The sequence below is a fragment of the Salminus brasiliensis genome, chromosome 2 (genome assembly GCF_030463535.1).
Source record: "Salminus brasiliensis chromosome 2, fSalBra1.hap2, whole genome shotgun sequence".
Lineage (NCBI taxonomy): Eukaryota > Metazoa > Chordata > Actinopteri > Characiformes > Bryconidae > Salminus > Salminus brasiliensis.
Genome location: NC_132879.1, coordinates 54,633,327 through 54,652,092, shown reverse-complemented (window position 1 = coordinate 54,652,092; position 18,766 = coordinate 54,633,327). Strand labels below are relative to the sequence as shown.

General features: G+C 44.8%; 1 protein-coding gene across 4 annotated transcripts in view; it reads right to left on the bottom strand.

The window, feature by feature from the left end:
* The window catches only part of ahcyl2b (adenosylhomocysteinase like 2b), a 51,980-nt gene that overhangs the window by 6,269 nt on the left and 26,945 nt on the right, over window positions 1–18,766 (bottom strand). For 2 of the 4 annotated variants that reach the window (XM_072673198.1, XM_072673196.1), the window contains exons 2-15: window positions 12,797–12,908; window positions 12,522–12,665; window positions 11,247–11,347; window positions 10,537–10,639; window positions 10,282–10,376; window positions 8,975–9,081; window positions 7,732–7,848; window positions 6,956–7,019; window positions 6,596–6,684; window positions 4,078–4,148; window positions 2,296–2,390; window positions 1,598–1,696; window positions 450–518; window positions 145–223 (exon numbers count right to left, since the gene is read on the bottom strand). In XM_072673198.1, the coding sequence (XP_072529299.1) occupies window positions 145–223; window positions 450–518; window positions 1,598–1,696; window positions 2,296–2,390; window positions 4,078–4,148; window positions 6,596–6,684; window positions 6,956–7,019; window positions 7,732–7,848; window positions 8,975–9,081; window positions 10,282–10,376; window positions 10,537–10,639; window positions 11,247–11,347; window positions 12,522–12,665; window positions 12,797–12,908 (1,345 nt within the window). The remainder of the gene's footprint in view (window positions 1–144; window positions 224–449; window positions 519–1,597; window positions 1,697–2,295; window positions 2,391–4,077; window positions 4,149–6,595; window positions 6,685–6,955; window positions 7,020–7,731; window positions 7,849–8,974; window positions 9,082–10,281; window positions 10,377–10,536; window positions 10,640–11,246; window positions 11,348–12,521; window positions 12,666–12,796; window positions 12,909–18,766) is intronic. The other 2 variants (XM_072673199.1, XM_072673197.1) reach the window with 1 other exon arrangement.

Below are 18,766 nucleotides of genomic sequence, written 5' to 3'. Positions count from 1 at the left end.
GCCCACATGGCTAAGCACTGAACTGGAGATCTCGAACATGCTGAACCTTGCACTTCTGTACAGTCTGCGGCTGAGAACCTGCTACTAAAGCCCCCCTGTGCAGGCTCTGTGTTCATGCAAAAACAGTGTGTGTGCGTCTCGTACCCATTTTCTTAGGCAGCAGGTAGACGTCCTGTTTGTAGCGGCCCTCTGGAGCATTGTACAGTTCTATCAGAGCCAGAGCCTAGGGAGAAAGGAGCCAAAAGTAGGTAACCATGACAACAGTGGGGCTGAGCATGGTCATACACACACACAAATACACAAACACAGAGTACCTGGTAACACACTGCTGCAAACACCTTAACACCTAAGCAGAGGCAGCTATAGGTCTGAAGTGAACATGCACACAAGCATGACCCTGACCGATCAGTGCACTGAATACCAACAGTCCTGGGATTGACCGCTCTCACCTGGGTTGTGGCTGTGATGGACAGGACAAACGTGGGCACAGTGGAGCAACTCAGGTTCAGGAGGCGACCCTAATTACACAAAACACACAGCAAGTGAAGACACCATGGACAGCAACAATCACCTAAAGGTGACCTAGGTTACATAACAGTCTTGGCTCATTATAGGTATGCCCCCTGCCATCTAGCGAAAGACTAAATGACTAAAAGGCTAAATGCAACTTAGGAGACATGGAAGCGAGACTAAAAAAAGCTAAAAAGGTGCCACACTAAGCTGACTGCCAGAACCAAGGCTGTTATGAGGCGAGCAGAAGCCTCTGGAGCAGCTGAAAAGGCTAAAAGCTAACGATAAGGCGACTGGAGCAAACACGCATTCAGTTATACGGTGCATGGATGCAGAAAGCGGTTAGACCACAAGGCTATTGATGACAGGGTTGTGGGTTCGATACCTAGGCTCGGCAAACTACCACTGTTGGGCCCTCAAACAAGTCCCTTCACTCTCCCTGCTCCCCAGGCTACCCACCCCTGTCACCGTGTGTGTTTGATGCATGGAGGAGTTAAGGCGGAGGCCAAAATCCATCTGTGTCCGACACTAATGGTCAACATGGTTGTCTTGTCTGGTCATCTAGAGTGGCTGAAAGCGTTAAAAGTCAACATTAGGTCGACTGGAGTAAGTGCAGATGCAGATATGTGGTGAGTAGAAACGCAAAAAGCTAATGCTAAGGTGACTGGTGCTAGAGCCAATGCAGTTATGCAGTGCGTGGAAGACTCTGGAGCAGCTGAAAAGGCTAAAAACCTCACATGGGCTGATCAGAGCAAGTGCCAGTGTGGTTACCAAAGGCACAGAAGCTTCTTGATCAACTGAAAAGGTTAAAACTAGGTGATCTGGCACATGGATGAACAGATGTTTTTTTTAATGAAAGTCTCTGGAGCAGCTGAAAAGGCTAAAAACTAACACTAGGCTGACTGCAGAAAGCGTCGATGCGGTTATCCGATACACAGATGGCAGAAATAGCTAAAAGCTAACTTAGCCCACCGGCTAAAACCTCTTTAGCTAGCTAAACACACAGAATGCCGACTGGATACCAAGAGGACCCAGAAAGGACAATAGTACTGTTCAGTTAGAACTACATAAATAAATGAGACCTCACCTCTGCAAGCAGCACTATCCTCTTCCCATCAGGCCAGATCACATGGTCCACTTGGGACCTCACACGCTCCCAGGTCAATTCAGGGGTCCGCAGACTGGCCTGTAAAAAAAAAAGAAGAAGAAAAAAAATTATAATAAAAAAAATTATATAAATAATATATATAATATATATAAAGCTTAAGCCATTTACAATCTTAATAATTTAGTTTAATATAATTATTTTTTATGGAAATAGCTTTTAAAGGATTTTACATAAACAATGAAATCAAACTGAACTGTGGGGAAGGTTGGGTTTATGATGTGACTCATAATTGAATGTATGTGAGGTCAGGTCACAAGGGTTAAACTGTTGTTGCTAGGCGGTTGCTATGGTGTTGCTAAGTGGTTGCTGGATGGAAGCTACAGTGTTGCAAGGTGGTTGCTATGGTATTTCAGGCTAAGGGTTTTCGGAAGTAAATGCAGAAAGGGTTGGGCAGATGAAGTTGATCATTAGACTATAACTGTTTGTGCTAGGTGGCTGCTAAGGTGTTGCTATGGCATCACAGGTGGTTGCTAGATGACCGCTACAATGTAGCACACTGGTCGTCTTGGTGTTGCTAAGCTGTTGCTAGATAGGAGATTCACACCCCGACCTTTAAACATGTGCACATAACACACACCCCTTCCACAGAGTGACCGGGGTCAATTAGCTTTGCTCACCACATCGATCTCCGTGTTAGAGTGGCCCATGTTGCAGACGATGCAGCCATTCTTCATGCGGTCCAGGTTTTCCCTCACCACCACGTTCTTATTACCTGAGAGCAACACACACCAACTATCAGCACACAAACCGGAGTCAATTTTTAATTCCACTCAGTGCAGCTGAGGAGAGCCCAGAGAGGGATATTGATCCGAGGGTGCCGCGATCACTCTCCATTTCCATGCAATGTTATTTTATATGAACGGCTTTAAAGCAGGGTAATTAATTAGTTTCCCGGATGTAAAGTTCTGGAGTTCAGTCGACTAAACAACTTTACCTACTTGTCGTCACTGTTATACTCTTGTTTATTGCTTGTGAAGACATCGCTTTTACTGTAGAGGCACCAAATAAACACCAATACCAGGGCTTCCACTCTGGCTTTTCTCCCCAAATACACTACAAATAGAAAAGGGCACTTCCTGAAGGAAACGCAGAAGGGCTGAGCAGAGTGAAACTGTGCTAGGTGGTTGCCAAGGTGTTGCTATGGTATCATAGGTGGTTTCTTGATGGGTGCCTGTTGAGTGCTATTGTGTTGCAAGGTGGTGCAAATATGGTGTCTGCTATGGTGCCTCATGTGGTTGGCTGGGTGTTATGAGTGTATTTGTATCACTGGCCCCTGTCAGACATGCACGGTACCCCAAAATCCTTTCCAGACTACCCGGACGAGCTGTATGTGTGAACGCAAAAGTGTCCACATCATCTCTACTGGATATTAACCGGACTTTATCCCGCCAGCCACTCATTACAAAGACCGGGCGATGTCCGAGTGAGCCTGTGTGTGAACCGAGCAGGTCATTTTCAGGAGATTTCACAGTGGGTCATGTCATGTACCTCATACAATCGCTACACCGGCACCAACCCCTGTCTAGCAACATGTCCTGTAGTGAAAACATTTACATTTACATTTATGGCATTTAGCTGACGCTCTTATCCAGAGCGACTTACAAGGTTACTCGTATTACAGAGGAGGGTCAGTGTAGTGTTAGGAGTCTTGCCCAAGGAGTCTTATTGGTGTAGTGCAGCATATTGACCCAGACCGGGAACTGAACCCCAGTCTCCTGCATGGTGTGGTAGCTCACTGACAGGTAGTGGTGTTCTCTGTTGCCTCCGGCTGTACGCTTCATGTGGTAAAGGGCAACTGCGGAAAAGAGCTGGGCCTGATTCTCTGGACATTTTCTGGAGCTGAAATGTGAAATCTGCTTGAATTGTGACGTAAGAAGGGTACACAAACTTAAAATAAATAGTATGTCCGATCAAGAAGCTGTACACAAGCCTGAATCTCACAATGTGAAGCTTGAACAGTGTAAAATAAATAAATAAATAAATAAATAAATAATCAAAAAATATCAAAATAATTCACAATACCGTGATAAACTTCAAAAATTAAAGACAGCACCTTGTTTCACTTATATCAGGTCATATATATTGTTTTGGTTGTAGGCAATCCATTAAATCTACCCGTTTGGTCTCATCACAGTTTGATCCGTCTCCGTATCTGCTTTAAATGATGGTGTAAGACTGACTGCATGTGAACTAATGAACAGTGTAATTGCCTGAGGCGTGCAGTATCTCAGTGGCAATTAGCTTAATCTCAGCCAAAATCAGAGCACAAACTGACAGTAATTAGAGCCTGTGTCCCGAACCCACTCTTGCGCTCAAGTTTTACTAATGGGAACATGTGTACATACAGTGGTGTGCAGCTCGGCTCCGAGACACTAAACAGGAGTGTTAGGACAACAAACCTGTGCAGGTGATGACGATGTCCACTTGTCTGATGACCTCATTCAGCTTGACCAGTCTGAAGCCATCCATGCTGAGGGGTAAAGAGGCAATGGTAAGGCGAAGCCACACAGGCTCGGCTCAGTGCTTAATAAGCAGAAACAGGACACTATTTTTCCATCACCCTAAAAATTGCAGAGCAGCAAAGACATGTTTGGTGTCTTAAGCTTGTGTCTTTTTAGTTTTGCACTTGAGCTACAAGGCTAATGTTGCTATCGAGTAATGGAAGCATAGATCCATTAATTAAGCATCACCCATACTGCAGTTCCACAACAAGTATTTGCTTCAGACCTGCTTGCGTGGCTTCCAACAACGCTCTCTATTAAAATGGATAAAAAGTAGAGGTTCGACCTAGAACTGGGCGATATGGTAACAATACTAGGATCATGATATTTAAAGAGGTTTTTTCATGATACACAATATTTAATATGATACATGTAATCAATCAGACTAAAACATCAGTAGAGACAGATTCTTATCAACTACTATTCAGATCCTCTCCTGTACTGATTTATACTCAACATCTGCTGCTCTTCATCTAATTAACCCTTCAGTCTAATTACACTGTTAGTAATGAAACCTGCAGCTGATCAGTGTTTATTACACTAACAATCTCCTCCATATGCTTAGAAAAATGTACTATCACGATACGATAAAATATCGTCATATCACCCAGCTCTAGTTCGACCTCTGGTGATGCCACAGCCATCTGTTGATTTAAAAAGCATATTGTGCATCACAATAACCAAATTTATCACAATATAATAAAATATCGTCATATTGCCCAGCTCTAGTTGGTAGTAGGTCTGGGCGATATGGTAAAAATACTAAATCATGATATTTAAATACCTTTTTTTTCACAAAAAACGATATTTATCACGATACATGTAATCAATCAGACTAAAAACATCAGCAGCGACTTATAGATTCTTATACACTACTATTCAGATCCTCTCCCATACTGAACACAACATCTGCTGCTCTTCATTTAATTAACCCTTCAGTCTAATTACACTGTTAGTAATGAAACCTGCAGCTGATCAGTGTTTATTAAGCACTAACAATCTCCTCCATATACTTAGAAAAATGTACTGTCTATCACGATACGATAAAATATCGTTATATCACCCAGCTCTAGTTCGACCTCTGGTGATGCCACAGCCATCTGTTACTGGAAGTCTGAGGAAGCATAACTGGGCTCGGCCAGAGACGTTATAAATGAGGAAACAGGCCAAGTGTTAAAACAGGAATCACATGAACGTCTGGTTAAATCCTGTCCTTCAGCAAAATAAGCCAATCAGCTTGCTGGATATGCCACAAGCGGAGGAGGGTCCCACGTGCTAGTGGGGAAAGCCACCCCCCCCCTTGATGTCAGTAAATCAGTGCGATTTTTAGCAGAACGCTACAAACTATTTTGATAATCTGACTTCAGTTCCCAGTATTTCGGTCTCACACTCTCTCTGGATCGCTAAGGCTGCCCGGATGTAACATAACTGCCAGTTACAGCCTGTTTAGACCTGGCATTAACATGCAATTTGCATCCGGATAGTTTTTGTTTACACTGGTCATTAAAACGCGTCCTCAGAGTGATCAGATGGGATCCGATTTTACTTTCCCCCATAAAAGACAACACGCATTTGTCTTCTACCTCCTGTAAACAACAGTTTCTCATCATGGCTGTCCTGATCTGGGAGACTGTGAACAGTTTAGAGGAGCCGTGGGTGTTCAACAACACAGCGGAACAATGGATGGTTCTCACCTTCCCGTTGCAGCTCTATCGGAGACTAATATTTGAACCGCAAGGGAACTCGCTCTGTAATGCTGCTCTCAGCTACCAGTATATAAGCATGAACGCAAGTGTGAGAGAGGGCGTTGGATATGCAAGTGGGACAGAAAAGCCAATATCTGCAGTAAAAACAGACGTATTTCCGTCCGAGCCCATCCGAATGTGCTTTGAGTAATCTGATCACACCTGGCTTTTTATGCAGACAAGTGAAATCCAAACCTGATCCGATCACCAAAAACGAATGTTTATGCCAGGTGTAGCTTTCTGTTCAAGGCTTGTTCTGCAGTCTAGTGACGTTGCTGTAGCAGAACTTTGAAAAGATGAGGTTAATTGGCTTCATGTGACTCAGAAGGCCATCTTTGATATAACAGCATGTCAAACTTCGGACACCAAACATCTGGACTGTGTCATTATCATAGGGCTATATTTGGGCTAGGAGGGAAATTGGGAAAGCGAATTTTTGAGCAAACCATTGCTTTAACGCACTGGATCAGTGATCTCCATTCCATTAAGTGTTAATACTGCTCTTCACCCGACCCAATTCCAGTGGATAATTGTGCCTAAAAGCATGCATCCTGCGTCGATGCAGAGGGGTTAAATAATGCGAGTTGACAGACTCGCCTCCCCCACTTCTATAGGACCATGTGTTCCTATGTAATAAGCCGCCCCCCCGTGCCTCTCGAGCGGAAGCTTACCAGGCCTGCAGGGCACAGATGGGGTCGATCTCGGTGACGTAGACAATGGAGCCCATCGCCTTTAGAGCAGCGCAGCAGCCCTTTCCAACCTGCACACAGACACACACACACACAGCCACAACCACTCACAATGTTCACTGACTGAGTGAAGACATACAGGCCTGGGTTAAAGTCTAGGAGTAAACTGCATTAGAAAACAGAACTGAGAAACTGGTCCATACCCTAGTCACAATAAAGGGTCAATGTGGTCCCACTTGCATTAATGCGGTCAGAAAAATGTACACAGTGCCCTCTAGTGGGCAGATTTTTACATTTCTCCTGAGACGTAACAGCTGTGCTCAGTGTGAAAATGTCACTCACCTCTCCATATCCACACACCACCACCTGTTTCCCTCCGAACATAACATCAGTAGTCCTCTTCAGACTAGACACACACAAAATATACATCTTACACACTCATATATACTTGTATAAATAACATATTACACCTACAGGAGCTTTTCTGACATCCCATTCTAATCCCATAGGCATTATTAATCTGGAGCTGGTCCCCCTTTGCCCTCAGCTCTAACAGCAGCAGCAGGTCTGGAGCTCTGCTGCAGTTACTGAGTCAGTTGGAGTCTTTTCTGCACTCTGCTCTGAGGAGCTCAGCACTCGGCCCTGACCCCACTCTGTAACTTTACGTGGTCTGACAGACACCCGGTGGCTGAGCTGCTCTCTGTGAGCTGTTCCTCCTAAACTCTTCCACTGTTCAATAATAACACCACTCACAGCTGATGGAGGAAGATCTAGGAGGGAAGGTCTAAATTTCACCAGCTGACTTGTTGTTGGTGGTGCAGCGGTGTCTCCTATTACATACAGAACCACGCTGGAGTTCAGTGAGCTCTTCAGAACCTCCTGTTCTTTTACTAATGTGTGGAAAAACGTCAGACTGCAGGGCTATGGATTTTATTCACCTGTAGCAATGGAACTAAATGCAACCCCTGAAATCAATGATTAAGTAGTAGTCCCAATACTTTTGTCTATATAGTGTACATAACACGCACCTGACTTGGTAAATCAGTGGTAATTAAGTCAGTGATGGAATTGAACAAATTCACACTCTGGCTGTGATATATATATATATATATACCTACCCATCCAGGATGGACTCCCGGCAGCAGTACAGGTTGTCAAACTTCTGTTTGGTGACGGAGTCGTTGACGTTCATGGCGGGCACACACAGCTTCCCAGCCTTGGACAGCTGGTACAGCCTAAACATAAAGAGAACATTAAGGTGGTACATGCCAACTACCCCAAATATCCTGATCAGACTAATTTACTGCTGTTTAATAACAGGCCAACCAATCCCAGACCAAAAAAAACAACAACAACAAATGAACTCATCATATCAGAGACGGTATTGATTGATGTTTAGAGGCCCTTAAATCTATCGTTTAGAGCTTTCAGCAGAAGAGGGCAAAATTGACATATTGGCACGATTGATGATTCAGATAATTAATCCAGTGTATTTAACATCTGCAGTGGCTCAAAGAAATAAACTCTGGACACATCTGAGATAGTTTCTGCTATAGTGAATTAATTGAGGGTTGAATAACGATGAGCCGAATGCTGGACAAATAGTGCCTATCAGCATTTAACTACAAACGTTATGAAGTATATAAAAATGTTTTTTCACAACCAATTATGTCCCAAAGCAGCTTTACAGAGATCTGGGTCAGAGCCTTTTCTGTGCAAGCCAGCAGCAGCAGTGGCAAGGAAAACTCCCTCAGATTGAGAGGAACCAAGACTCAAAAGGGGAACCCATCCTCCTCTGGTCAGCACCAGAGAGCACAACAATAAGCAAAACAGGAAAAACCAACAATGAAATAATACTGAATGCAGAGAAAAATGGAAAATGTACCATCAGACCATAAAAGATAAAAAAAGGGGGTAAAATTATAAAGTCCATGCAGAGAGTAGAGCAGCATACTACTGTTATTTGCAACGACCCTGCACCAGTCTCTGTTCAAGCTAAAATTCAAAACAAATAAACCTGCAAATGCTTTTAAAAAGGTCTCCAAACTTTACTTGAACTTGCTTCAGTGACAGCAGTCCAGTTCAGTTCAGTAACAGTACATCATGTTCCCAACATAGCAAGTAGGTATTCTACTCTCAGCCACTAGATGGAGCCATGTGCTCAAGAGTGAAGCTTCAGGGACAATGAAAAGCAAAGAACAGCAATTTCATCCAATGGAAATTGAAACCTATCATTTCAGTTTTGGAGATCAGACAAGAATTGTGGATTTATTAATAATACAAAATAATAATAATAGAATTAATTAAATAATGCGTAGGACTGGGTGAAGCTGATGAGATTTTATGAGGCCCTATGCTCACCTGTGAACTCCAGTCACACTCTCCTCCACAATGCCTTTAATCTTCTTGAACATGTTGGGGTATTTCTTATAGATCCAGTGGGTCAGGTCTCCGCCATCATCTAGAATCTATAAGAAGAAAAAAAGAATTCACACGCACACACACACACACACACACGCACGCACACAGTGTATAAAAGCATGCATCCGGTGATGTCAATCAACCATAACCACTGCTGCCACAAAGCCTGGTTTGAGCATTTCTGTAACTGCAGATCTCCTGTATGTTCGGCACAACAGTCTCCAAAGTGTACTCGGCCTCTCCGAATGGTGCAAGGAGTGGCAGGTCTGCATATAGAAATGCTTTCTATGAAGAACGGCCATCCTGTGCAATTGTGGTGAGCAGAGAAAAGCATCTCAGAATGCAGACCACCACGTCCAACCTTGAGGGGGACAGGCTACAACATCAGAAACCCACGTCGGGCTCCACTTTTGTCTGCCAAGAACAGAAAGCTGAGGCTGCAGTGGCTCGGCACAGGTTCACAAACGCTGGACAGTGAAAGACTGGAGAAACGTAGCCTGGTCTGATGAATGTGGATTACTACCGAGGCTAGATGTAGATGTAAGAATTCAGCTCCCAGCTCCTTTAGCGACAACTCTGCAGTCTGATCACTTAGCCTGTGTGCATTAGCATTAGCATTAGTCTCCTCCTAGGTTCTGAATGCGGTTCGCTTTCTAATGAGGCAGAACTCGAGAGTACAGACGGGAAGGGAGGAACGTTAGATCTTCTCAAATGGAGATACAGGAGTAGAATATCTGTGTCATTGCACAGCTACAACCAAACTGGGTGGATTTTCTGGAAGAGTGAGGAGTTTAGATCCTCCTCTTCTGACAGATGAACTAACTCACTCTTTACCTGATGCTCTGGGAGCCGTCTGCTGCTGCTGCTGCTGCGTCACGTTTACAGCGAGGCTCTGAGCTAAAACCTTTCCTCTTCCTCAAACTTTCCGTTCCACCTTAAATAATGCAGCAGCTGTGCATTGCTTTTGAAATGTACACGCTGTAACTGCTGCACTTTTTAAGGTGGAATGGAGAGTTAGCATCAGAAGCCAACTTCAGCTTTTGTTTTGGCTGCTAACTGGTAACGCTGCCACAATTAACAGTAAAACCTAAGTAAACCAGAAGTGGACTGGAATCTTAAAAGCAGATCCATCCCCGATCCATTAAGAATGCCTGGAGTGTCGGATCAGGACATGCCTAATTATTTTCCTAGTTAAAAATCAGTGTAACAGGTGAGTCAGCGAGCAGCTGTCCCTCTCATCCTCTCACCATGTTGGGTTGCCAGCCCTCCAGATTGACACAGCGATCAATGCACCACCAGAAATCATCCTCAGACTCCCCCTTCCAAGCGAACACGGAGAATCCTGCCAGAGAGAGAGAGAGAGAGAGAGAGAGAGAGAGAGAGAGAGAGAGAGAGAGAGAGAGAGAGAGAGAGAGAGAGAGAGAGAGAGAGAGAGAACATGCAACAGTTAAAAGACAGCAACAGAGAGAGGGAATTGGACTGAATATGAAAGACACCCTCACCTCCCTCTGCCAAGGCAGCTGCCACCTCGTTCTGAGTGGAATAGATGTTACAGGCGGCCCACCTGCACTGAGCCCCCAGCGCGGCAAGGGTCTCCATCAGCACCTACCCATGTACAATCGCACAAATGCATGAGGAAGTCAGACAGGGGGTATGATTAATGCGAGCTGATCAGATCAGACCGGCAGAAATACTACACAGACAAAAGTATTTGGACACCTGCTCGTTTAATATTTCTAATGAGTTTATCCTGCTTTTGTTGGAGTAGGTGTCTCTCCTGTCCAGGACAGAAGAATTTCTACTATAGTTTGGAGTTGCATTGCTGTGAGGATTTGATTGCATTTAGTGACAAGAGCATTAGTGAGGTCAGGATGTTGGATGATCACCACCCCACCTCATTCATCACCACCACCACCATCACTCTAGAGAAGACCACTGCTCCATAACGCAATACTGGGGGGCTTTATATACACCCCTCTAGCCCACACCTGGCATTAGGCAGCAAGGTGCCAGTAGATTCATGTTGATCCTATTCTATTGGCAGTACTTCTCTACAGGGACTATAAAAGCTGTGTATGTGCATTTGCACATCTATGTCAGTAACGTGCAAACATGCTAAATGCATTCATTAAACGTGGTGTCCACAAACATATGGACATAAGGTGTATGTGAGTGTGTAATTTGAATGGGATGACATTCGGAGGCTACTCACTGCAGTCTGGGCCGTGATGTGAGTGCAGCCCACCACTTTAGCTCCAGCCAGAGGCTTCTCTCCCTGAGCTCTCTTCCTCAGAGCCATAAGGGCTGGCATCTCTGTAGACACACACACACACACACACAAAGTTAATTGACCTTGAGACTGATCTCTGAACATAGCACCAAGATAACAAATGCAGAGCTGGTCATGCTGACTTACAAGGAATGTGTGTGTTTTCAGAAACAGGACATTTTCGCAGTTCGCATCTCAGCTGACCTGGTCAGGTGAGACCACGTTTATGGGCGCTTGTGGTTAGAAAGTATCTGACCTTGATGCGACCCAACTATCAGGTATACTCTTCTAAGTTAAGTCTGAGCTAAACGGCTCCCGCAGCAGTCAGTGTTGCCCTGGTATACTGCCCAGATAATCAACACTACTTCAGCTATGAACAGACACCAGTTCTGCTGTTGCTCCATGTTAAACGCCATAGAAATCTGCACTAGTCCAGAACACAGGACCTTCTTCCTTTCTTGCCTCGCCCCAGACAGGTCTGACCAATAAGCAGAGAGGACGTTATAATGTATACATTAACTACAGGGGTGAAAATGACACAAAAATTAGCCAAGTACAGATTTTTATCAGCCCTAGCAGCACAGAACAGTGTGTGTGTGTATGTGTGTGTGTGCTTGCTCAGTGTTTGGCTGGATGGTTATTAAGGAGGTGAAGCAGGCAACACCCTGCAGTCTCTCGGTACAAGGTGAACATATGGGCCCCCCAGTTGCCCAGGAAGAACACTAGAGGTTCCCACCCACCCCTTTCTAAATTTACATATAATCACAAAGACATGATGATCTTTGAAAACACACACACACACACACACACACACACACACACACACACGATGCACATCAGATTAGCCATTAACAGTTGTTATTTTGTCCACATCATGCAGCCCTAACTCACTCAGGAGTGTGCCGAGGGTGGGCAACAGGGGCTGAAGTCCAGCACACTTTACTGATTTCCCTGCTCTTAAGAGACCTGCTTAACCTGGAACTGGAACTGCCCACCCCTGGCCTAGTGGCTTAGCGGTTAGAGCTCTAGGCTATTCATGACAGTACCCTCTCTGCTCCCTGGGCGCTGCTCTGGACATGTGTGCTCAGTCACTGTGTGTGTGTGTGTGTGTGTGTGTGTGTGTGTGTGTAAGTGTGTGTTAATCATACCAAGACCATAACGCATCTAGAAAGCAATCCAACCATTCAAATTAAACATACATGTGAAATAGCATCCCACCTTGCTCAGCGATCTCAATCTCTCGGCGGCCGAAGTCGGCCTGCTTGATGTTCTTGATGCAGAAGTCCGCATTGCCCTTGGAGTTCTTCTGCTGCTTGTCACGAGGAGAGGTTTCGTCGTCTGAGCTGTCAGTGTAGGAGGCAGCTGAAGGGACAGAGGGATGTATTTGAGACCAACAAATCCACACTCAACTAATTTCTCCTCCACTGAAACAGTCAGTGGGAGTGTGGCTGAGAGCACTTTCTAAGCCTGAGTGTGGGGATGTGTGCGAGCACCTGAGCTGTAGCTGTCTGTAGAGGACTGGGAGATGGAGCGAGACAGAGATCGGCGGCCAATCTTGGTGGGTCGCTTGTTAAACTCCTGCTTCTGGTCCGCAAACTGGATCTGCTGAGCACAGGGAAGAGAAAGAGAGAGAGGGACAAGGTTACCGGTGAAAGCCTGAAAAACAGAAGGGTTATAACTGGGTGAGGTAGCGCTCAGCACAAATGCAGCATAACAGACGTGACCAGATGTGGTCAACTGTCTGACAGATACTTTAGAGCAGTGTTCTGTGTAAACTGGTATTTCGTGCTCGTAGGCTCCCCCTACAGCCGAGACGTGTAATCCGTGCTTTGAGAGACCCCTGAAGGACATGGTTTCCTGGACAAGCTGAGACACGTAGAACAGTCACTGAAATAGAAAGAAGCAGGTGGACTGAGGCGGTAGAATTATTATTATATTATTATTATAGAGAATTTATTTATATATAACATGGGGTTATGCATTATAACCATGAAAAATAGCGTAATATTGACGATATTGAATATCTAGAAGGTCGTGAGAGGTCGTTTCTGGTTGAGTCCTACTCTTCTCTCCAGGAATGACATCGACATTCAAAAACTAAACCCAGTACATGCCCGAATCAACTCCTGCTCATCTCTCAGTGGCCCTTTCATCATTTTATTTATTTTTAACAATCAATCAATCAATCAGTGTCGACTAATCTCATCAAGATCACACAGCTACTAGAGAGTCAAATCCTGTAAATAGCTTGGAATTTACAACAGAACATCTAAAGCCACTCTGAGATCACCCTGCCCTCACAATTTCACAACCCCACTTAACCCAGAGGCAGTGAAGACGGCGGTGGCGGCGGCGGCGGCAGCAGCGGCGGCAGCAGCAGCAGCAGCAGCAGCAGCCAGAGGGAGACTGTTGGCAGCGAGTAACGCCGGATGTGTTGTTGGTAAACTGAACTATTTGTGGCGCGGCAGCTGCTGGGAAGAGAGCGGCGTCAGAGTAGTGTGAGGATTAGAGCACGGCGTGGTCCGCCTCTGCTGAAGGTATTATCTGAATGAACAGCAGCTCTCAAATCCTCTGCTCCATCAAGAGATTTTAAAGCAGCGCTCTTGCATAAGGCCATGCGGTATCCACAAGTACAACCAACCTAGAGAGCTATTAGTGGACATGATCATGGGTGGTGATTAATGGCGGTTGTTAAATGTATCGGATCCTGTGAGGAGAGCTATTATGAAAGTCCAGCAGGTTGTGCAGTATTGGTCTCACACTGTACTTCATTCACACAGTCTCAGACTCCACGCTGCTCCAAAGGCTTGGGTCTTACGAGGCTGGTACACAGATGTCTAATTAAATGACTGCTGAATGAACTGCTGAGTATTCCAGAATGGCCTGTCGTTAGTCAAGAGATGGGATCGCAGTATTGATGGGTACCGCTGTTGGGCCAGAATCCAAAAAATCTGATCCCGTAACAAATCCAGCCTGAAATAGCACAGACGCTGTCGCACTGTGGGACTGTGTTAGTTATGTGCATCCTGCTGTGGGACTGCAGAGTATGCTAATCCTGCAGTGAAGCACACTTCAACTAAAAGGATGGATGGATGGATACCACCAGGACAAGAAGTGGTCAAGATGATGGATGAAGGGATGGACGCCCCCATCCAATCCAATGGATCGAGTCAATTTCACTGGCTATGTTAAACCAGATCCAGCTCCAATCCTTACTTTGGAACACTGCACCACTGTGTCCTAAAACAGCGCCCTCTAGTGACTTTCCTCACTTCGTAAACGCAGGAGCATCACAGTCTGCAGAAGGTACAAAGAAGTTTAGGGGGTGTCTGTTGTGAAACGTACCGTCCTACAGCAGAACATGACTATTCAACATATTTGTGGTTCCTGGGGCAGGGTGGGGTTGGGTGTTTGCTCGAAGATGTCCGTTGTGGGGACTGAACCAACGACCTTCCAGTCCCAAGCTCGATTCTTTAAGCTTAAGACCATGGCTGCCCTGTAATATTGCAATGGCTTCATGATAACTGTATCACGCTATGCGGACAAAAGTATTCGGACGCCTACTCATTCACTGCCTATTTCAAAAGCATATTATATATATATATATATATATCTCAAGAGTGTATCCTGCTTTTATTGGAAGCAATGTTCTCTACTGTCCAGGGAAGAAGACTTTCTACTAGGCTTGGAGGCATTGCTGTGAGGAGAAGAGGAGGATGCCAGATGATCACCAAGCCACCTCATCCCCAACTCATCAGGATCAGGAAACCCCTACAAATATGTCTGGAAGATATGTTTAAATCAGTGAAAACAACGAGAGTAAAGTTTCCGTTCTGCTTAAAGGCCACAGGGGAAGTGGTGGTTCTAAGCCGAGCAGGCTTAGCCTAGGTTTAGGACAAGAGTCCGACTCATGCAAAAGAAACCCACACACTCCGGATAAGGCCATGACTCAGACATGCAGTCTATTCGTCTCTCTTCGTCACACAGGCATACAAAAAAAAAGAAAACCTTGGATCACGCAAGGCCTGAAGAAAATGCCGGTTTCGACTCTCTCAGTGAAGAGGCTTTGTGACACAATAGCCCAGATTAAACAGAGAGAGCCTTGACTCATATGGGAAAAGGAGGGCCATATGCGACAAAGTGCTTGTGCCTGACCTCCCGTTATCAATGTTTTACAAAGTGGTAACTTTTATTGCAGCACAAGCTCACACAATGTCCTGTACAGCCTCCGAGGGACCAACGACAGGCTGATAAAGAATCACTGCCACACTCCGAGCAGCGAGAAACGCACCAACACTCTCGCAAACACCAGTACGTATGATGATGGATTATGTCAGGAGCTGTGGAACTTCCCCAAACACCAGCCAAACAAAGCCCAGAGCGGACACTCCCATCTGAACGTGCACTCTCCTGAAAACACCCAGGCGGCCAGAGCAGAGACGCACCCCAAATAAAGGTGTACGGTCTCGCTTTACAACTGCAAGCCCCCGCTCTCTCACACACACACACACACACACAAAACCCAACAGCTATCGGTACACAAAGCCACACAGAATGTGTCCTCCACCAGTGTCAGACTAACCCAGACTTCATGCAGCACTCTGGCAGATAGCCATGAAAATGTGGAGGGTGCTGACAGGCCAGGGCTGATGGAGGTCAGAAGTGCTGGGCGAGCCTGGACAACCTCAACACGGCAGGCCGCAGGATACAAGCCTGGGCTCCATCTACTAGAGGTGTAATGATGGAGACATATCTGTATACGCCGAAACATTAAGACCTCCTGCCTGCACCAGCTCATGGTGGACGGGGGTTAGCATGGGCACTCTGACTGGTCAAGTGTGGTGCACTGTGTCGAGCCATTCCTCCCATAATCACCATTAATATTTCTGACACATGTACCCCAGTAGCTCTTCTGTTTGTTCAGCCCAGATACACTATACGTCCAAATGTTTGTGGACACCTCTTCTAATGAATGCATTTAGCTAACTAAGCCACACCGCTCGTCTTGTCTAGCATTGAGCTGTGGAGCAGTGGAAGAACGGTGTTCTCTGGAATGATGGTGGTGCTCTATCCACTACTTTTGGGATGAGGTGTGGTGGTCATCATCCAACACCCTGATCTCACTGAATGCAATGAAAGCCTTCCTTAGACAGTAGAGACAGTCACTCCAACAAAAGCAGGATTAACACTCATTGATTTGGATAAAAACAAAGAAGAATGAGCAGGTGTCCCAATACTTTTGTCCATACAGTGTTCTTGGACCACTTTCGGGAGTTATCCACCACAGTTGAGCAGGAGGACCCCACAAGCCATGGTCAAAGTAGCTCAGGAACTCACACCTGACCATTTCTCCTGCATCCGACATGCTGAGGGAACTGACCGTGACAGTAGTGGAACCGTTTTTGGTGCAAAACCCAAGCATATTTAATAAGGTTCTGTCCAGAACTCTTATCAATCCAAACACACTAAGGTTCTATTAGATGCTACTTTAAAAGACCAGACTTTATAATTAAACCCAATTGCAAACACACTCTGAGGAAAATGGTCTATACAGTGCTAAAAAAGAGCCCCTTGCTAAGAGTGGAACCTATTTTGGAGCGATTTTAGACCAAAAGGTTCTAAAAAGGTTCTCTAAAAAATCTTCGCAAGGAACGATTTAAAAAGCACATCCAACCTCGGTGTCAGCAGGTCTCCGGCCTTCTGAGCATCTTTAAAAAATGCACGTTAGGGGGTCAATGACTGAGGCGGGGCTTAGTGACTAGGAGAGTCACGCTGATGCGGTAAATAAAAGGGAAAATCCTCTCTACTTCATGATCAACTGAGTTCAGGTATACTCGCCATAGCTGAAGGTTTACTCTAACTTTAAGCATCCAAGTTGTTCCTGAACTCCTTTATTTTTTTAGGAGCGTAGATTGGCATTTTTGGCCTCCCCCCAACTTTTACCACAGTAGCTCTTCTGTTGATTCGGCCCAGATCGGATAGGATGCTGGGCTCAGGTTTTTGATTTGTTCCATCTACAACCAACACAAATCATGAACATCCCATTTTATATATATATATATATATATATATATATATATATATATATATATATATGTCTATATATATATATATGTGTGTGTGTATATGATTTTATATATCACACACCCACATTTATTTATTTATATATGTATGTGATTATATATATTTATATAAATAAATATATATATAAATAAATAAAACGTGTGTATGTATGTGTGATATATATATATATATATATATTTATAATATATATTTTTGTTCACTAAACATGCAAGAACAAGTTTGAGTGTTGGCTTTATTGATTTTCAGCTTTATTCAGTGAATGACATTACCCAACAGACGGTTACTCAAGAGTAGAGGAATTTTGCTTATTCTTTAAAATAATAATTTCATTTAGTTAATAAATCCTATCTTAGCAGTACTGGCAATTTACCACACTTTAGGTCAGGATAAGTAACTACATGCCAAAGCAGAAATTCCAGTATTTCTCATATCACAAATATTTAGACATCACAAATTCAATGCAAAAGTAATAATAACAACAACAACGGTTATTAATATGCATATTCTAACACCAACATTGACACCAACCATTAACAATGGTCTATTAATAAAACACACATTAACACATTACACTGCCTTTCTAAATGTGAACATGCTTGGGCAACATCAGCGGCACTCCATTCACCGTGCCATCTAATGCAATTGCATTGTATGAAGGCCACAATCAACCAAAGCCACGCCAGCATAATCAAGGCCCAGTCTTATCAGCAGGTTGCACAACCACATGGATTAATATGAGAGCAGCATTTTCCTTCATTCCAATTTCTCAAAAATAATCAAGGAAATATCAGAAGACTAGTCCATTATCACAAACTACACCCAGAGTCCACCCTGCAGAGTACAGCTAGTCCATAGGCAGCCTAAAAAAAGAAAAACAGCCCGGCCCCTTCTGAGGTAGCCTCCATCCTAAGATCCACAGCCCACGGGCCCAGCTGCCCTCTTACCTTCTTCACGGACGGCTCACCGGCATTCTCCCCATCCTTCTTTTTCTTCAACATGACTGAGGGATGGACGCGAAGAGCGAGGGAACACAAAGAGGGACCCATGTGCTGGGTCGGCCCTTTTTTATACCCGCTTTACTCAAGGCCAGTCCAGACTGGTCCCGCTGCCCGTCAAGCACAATGCCCAATTGTTCCCCCCCCCCCCCTTTTTTTTATTCCTCTCCCATCACTCCTTTAATTGTTAATTGTTCAGAGTCTGGAATGAATACAGCTGTTTGAATCGAGGGCCAACGGTGGCCTGGCCTAGCCTGGCCTGACCAGCGCTTTAACCAGGTCACTATGTGGCCTTCAGTGTTGGTGTGTGCAAGTTTGTTTGTTTGTGTGTGTGTGTGTGTGTGTGTGTGTGTGTGTGTGTGTGTGTGTGTGTGTGTGTGTGTG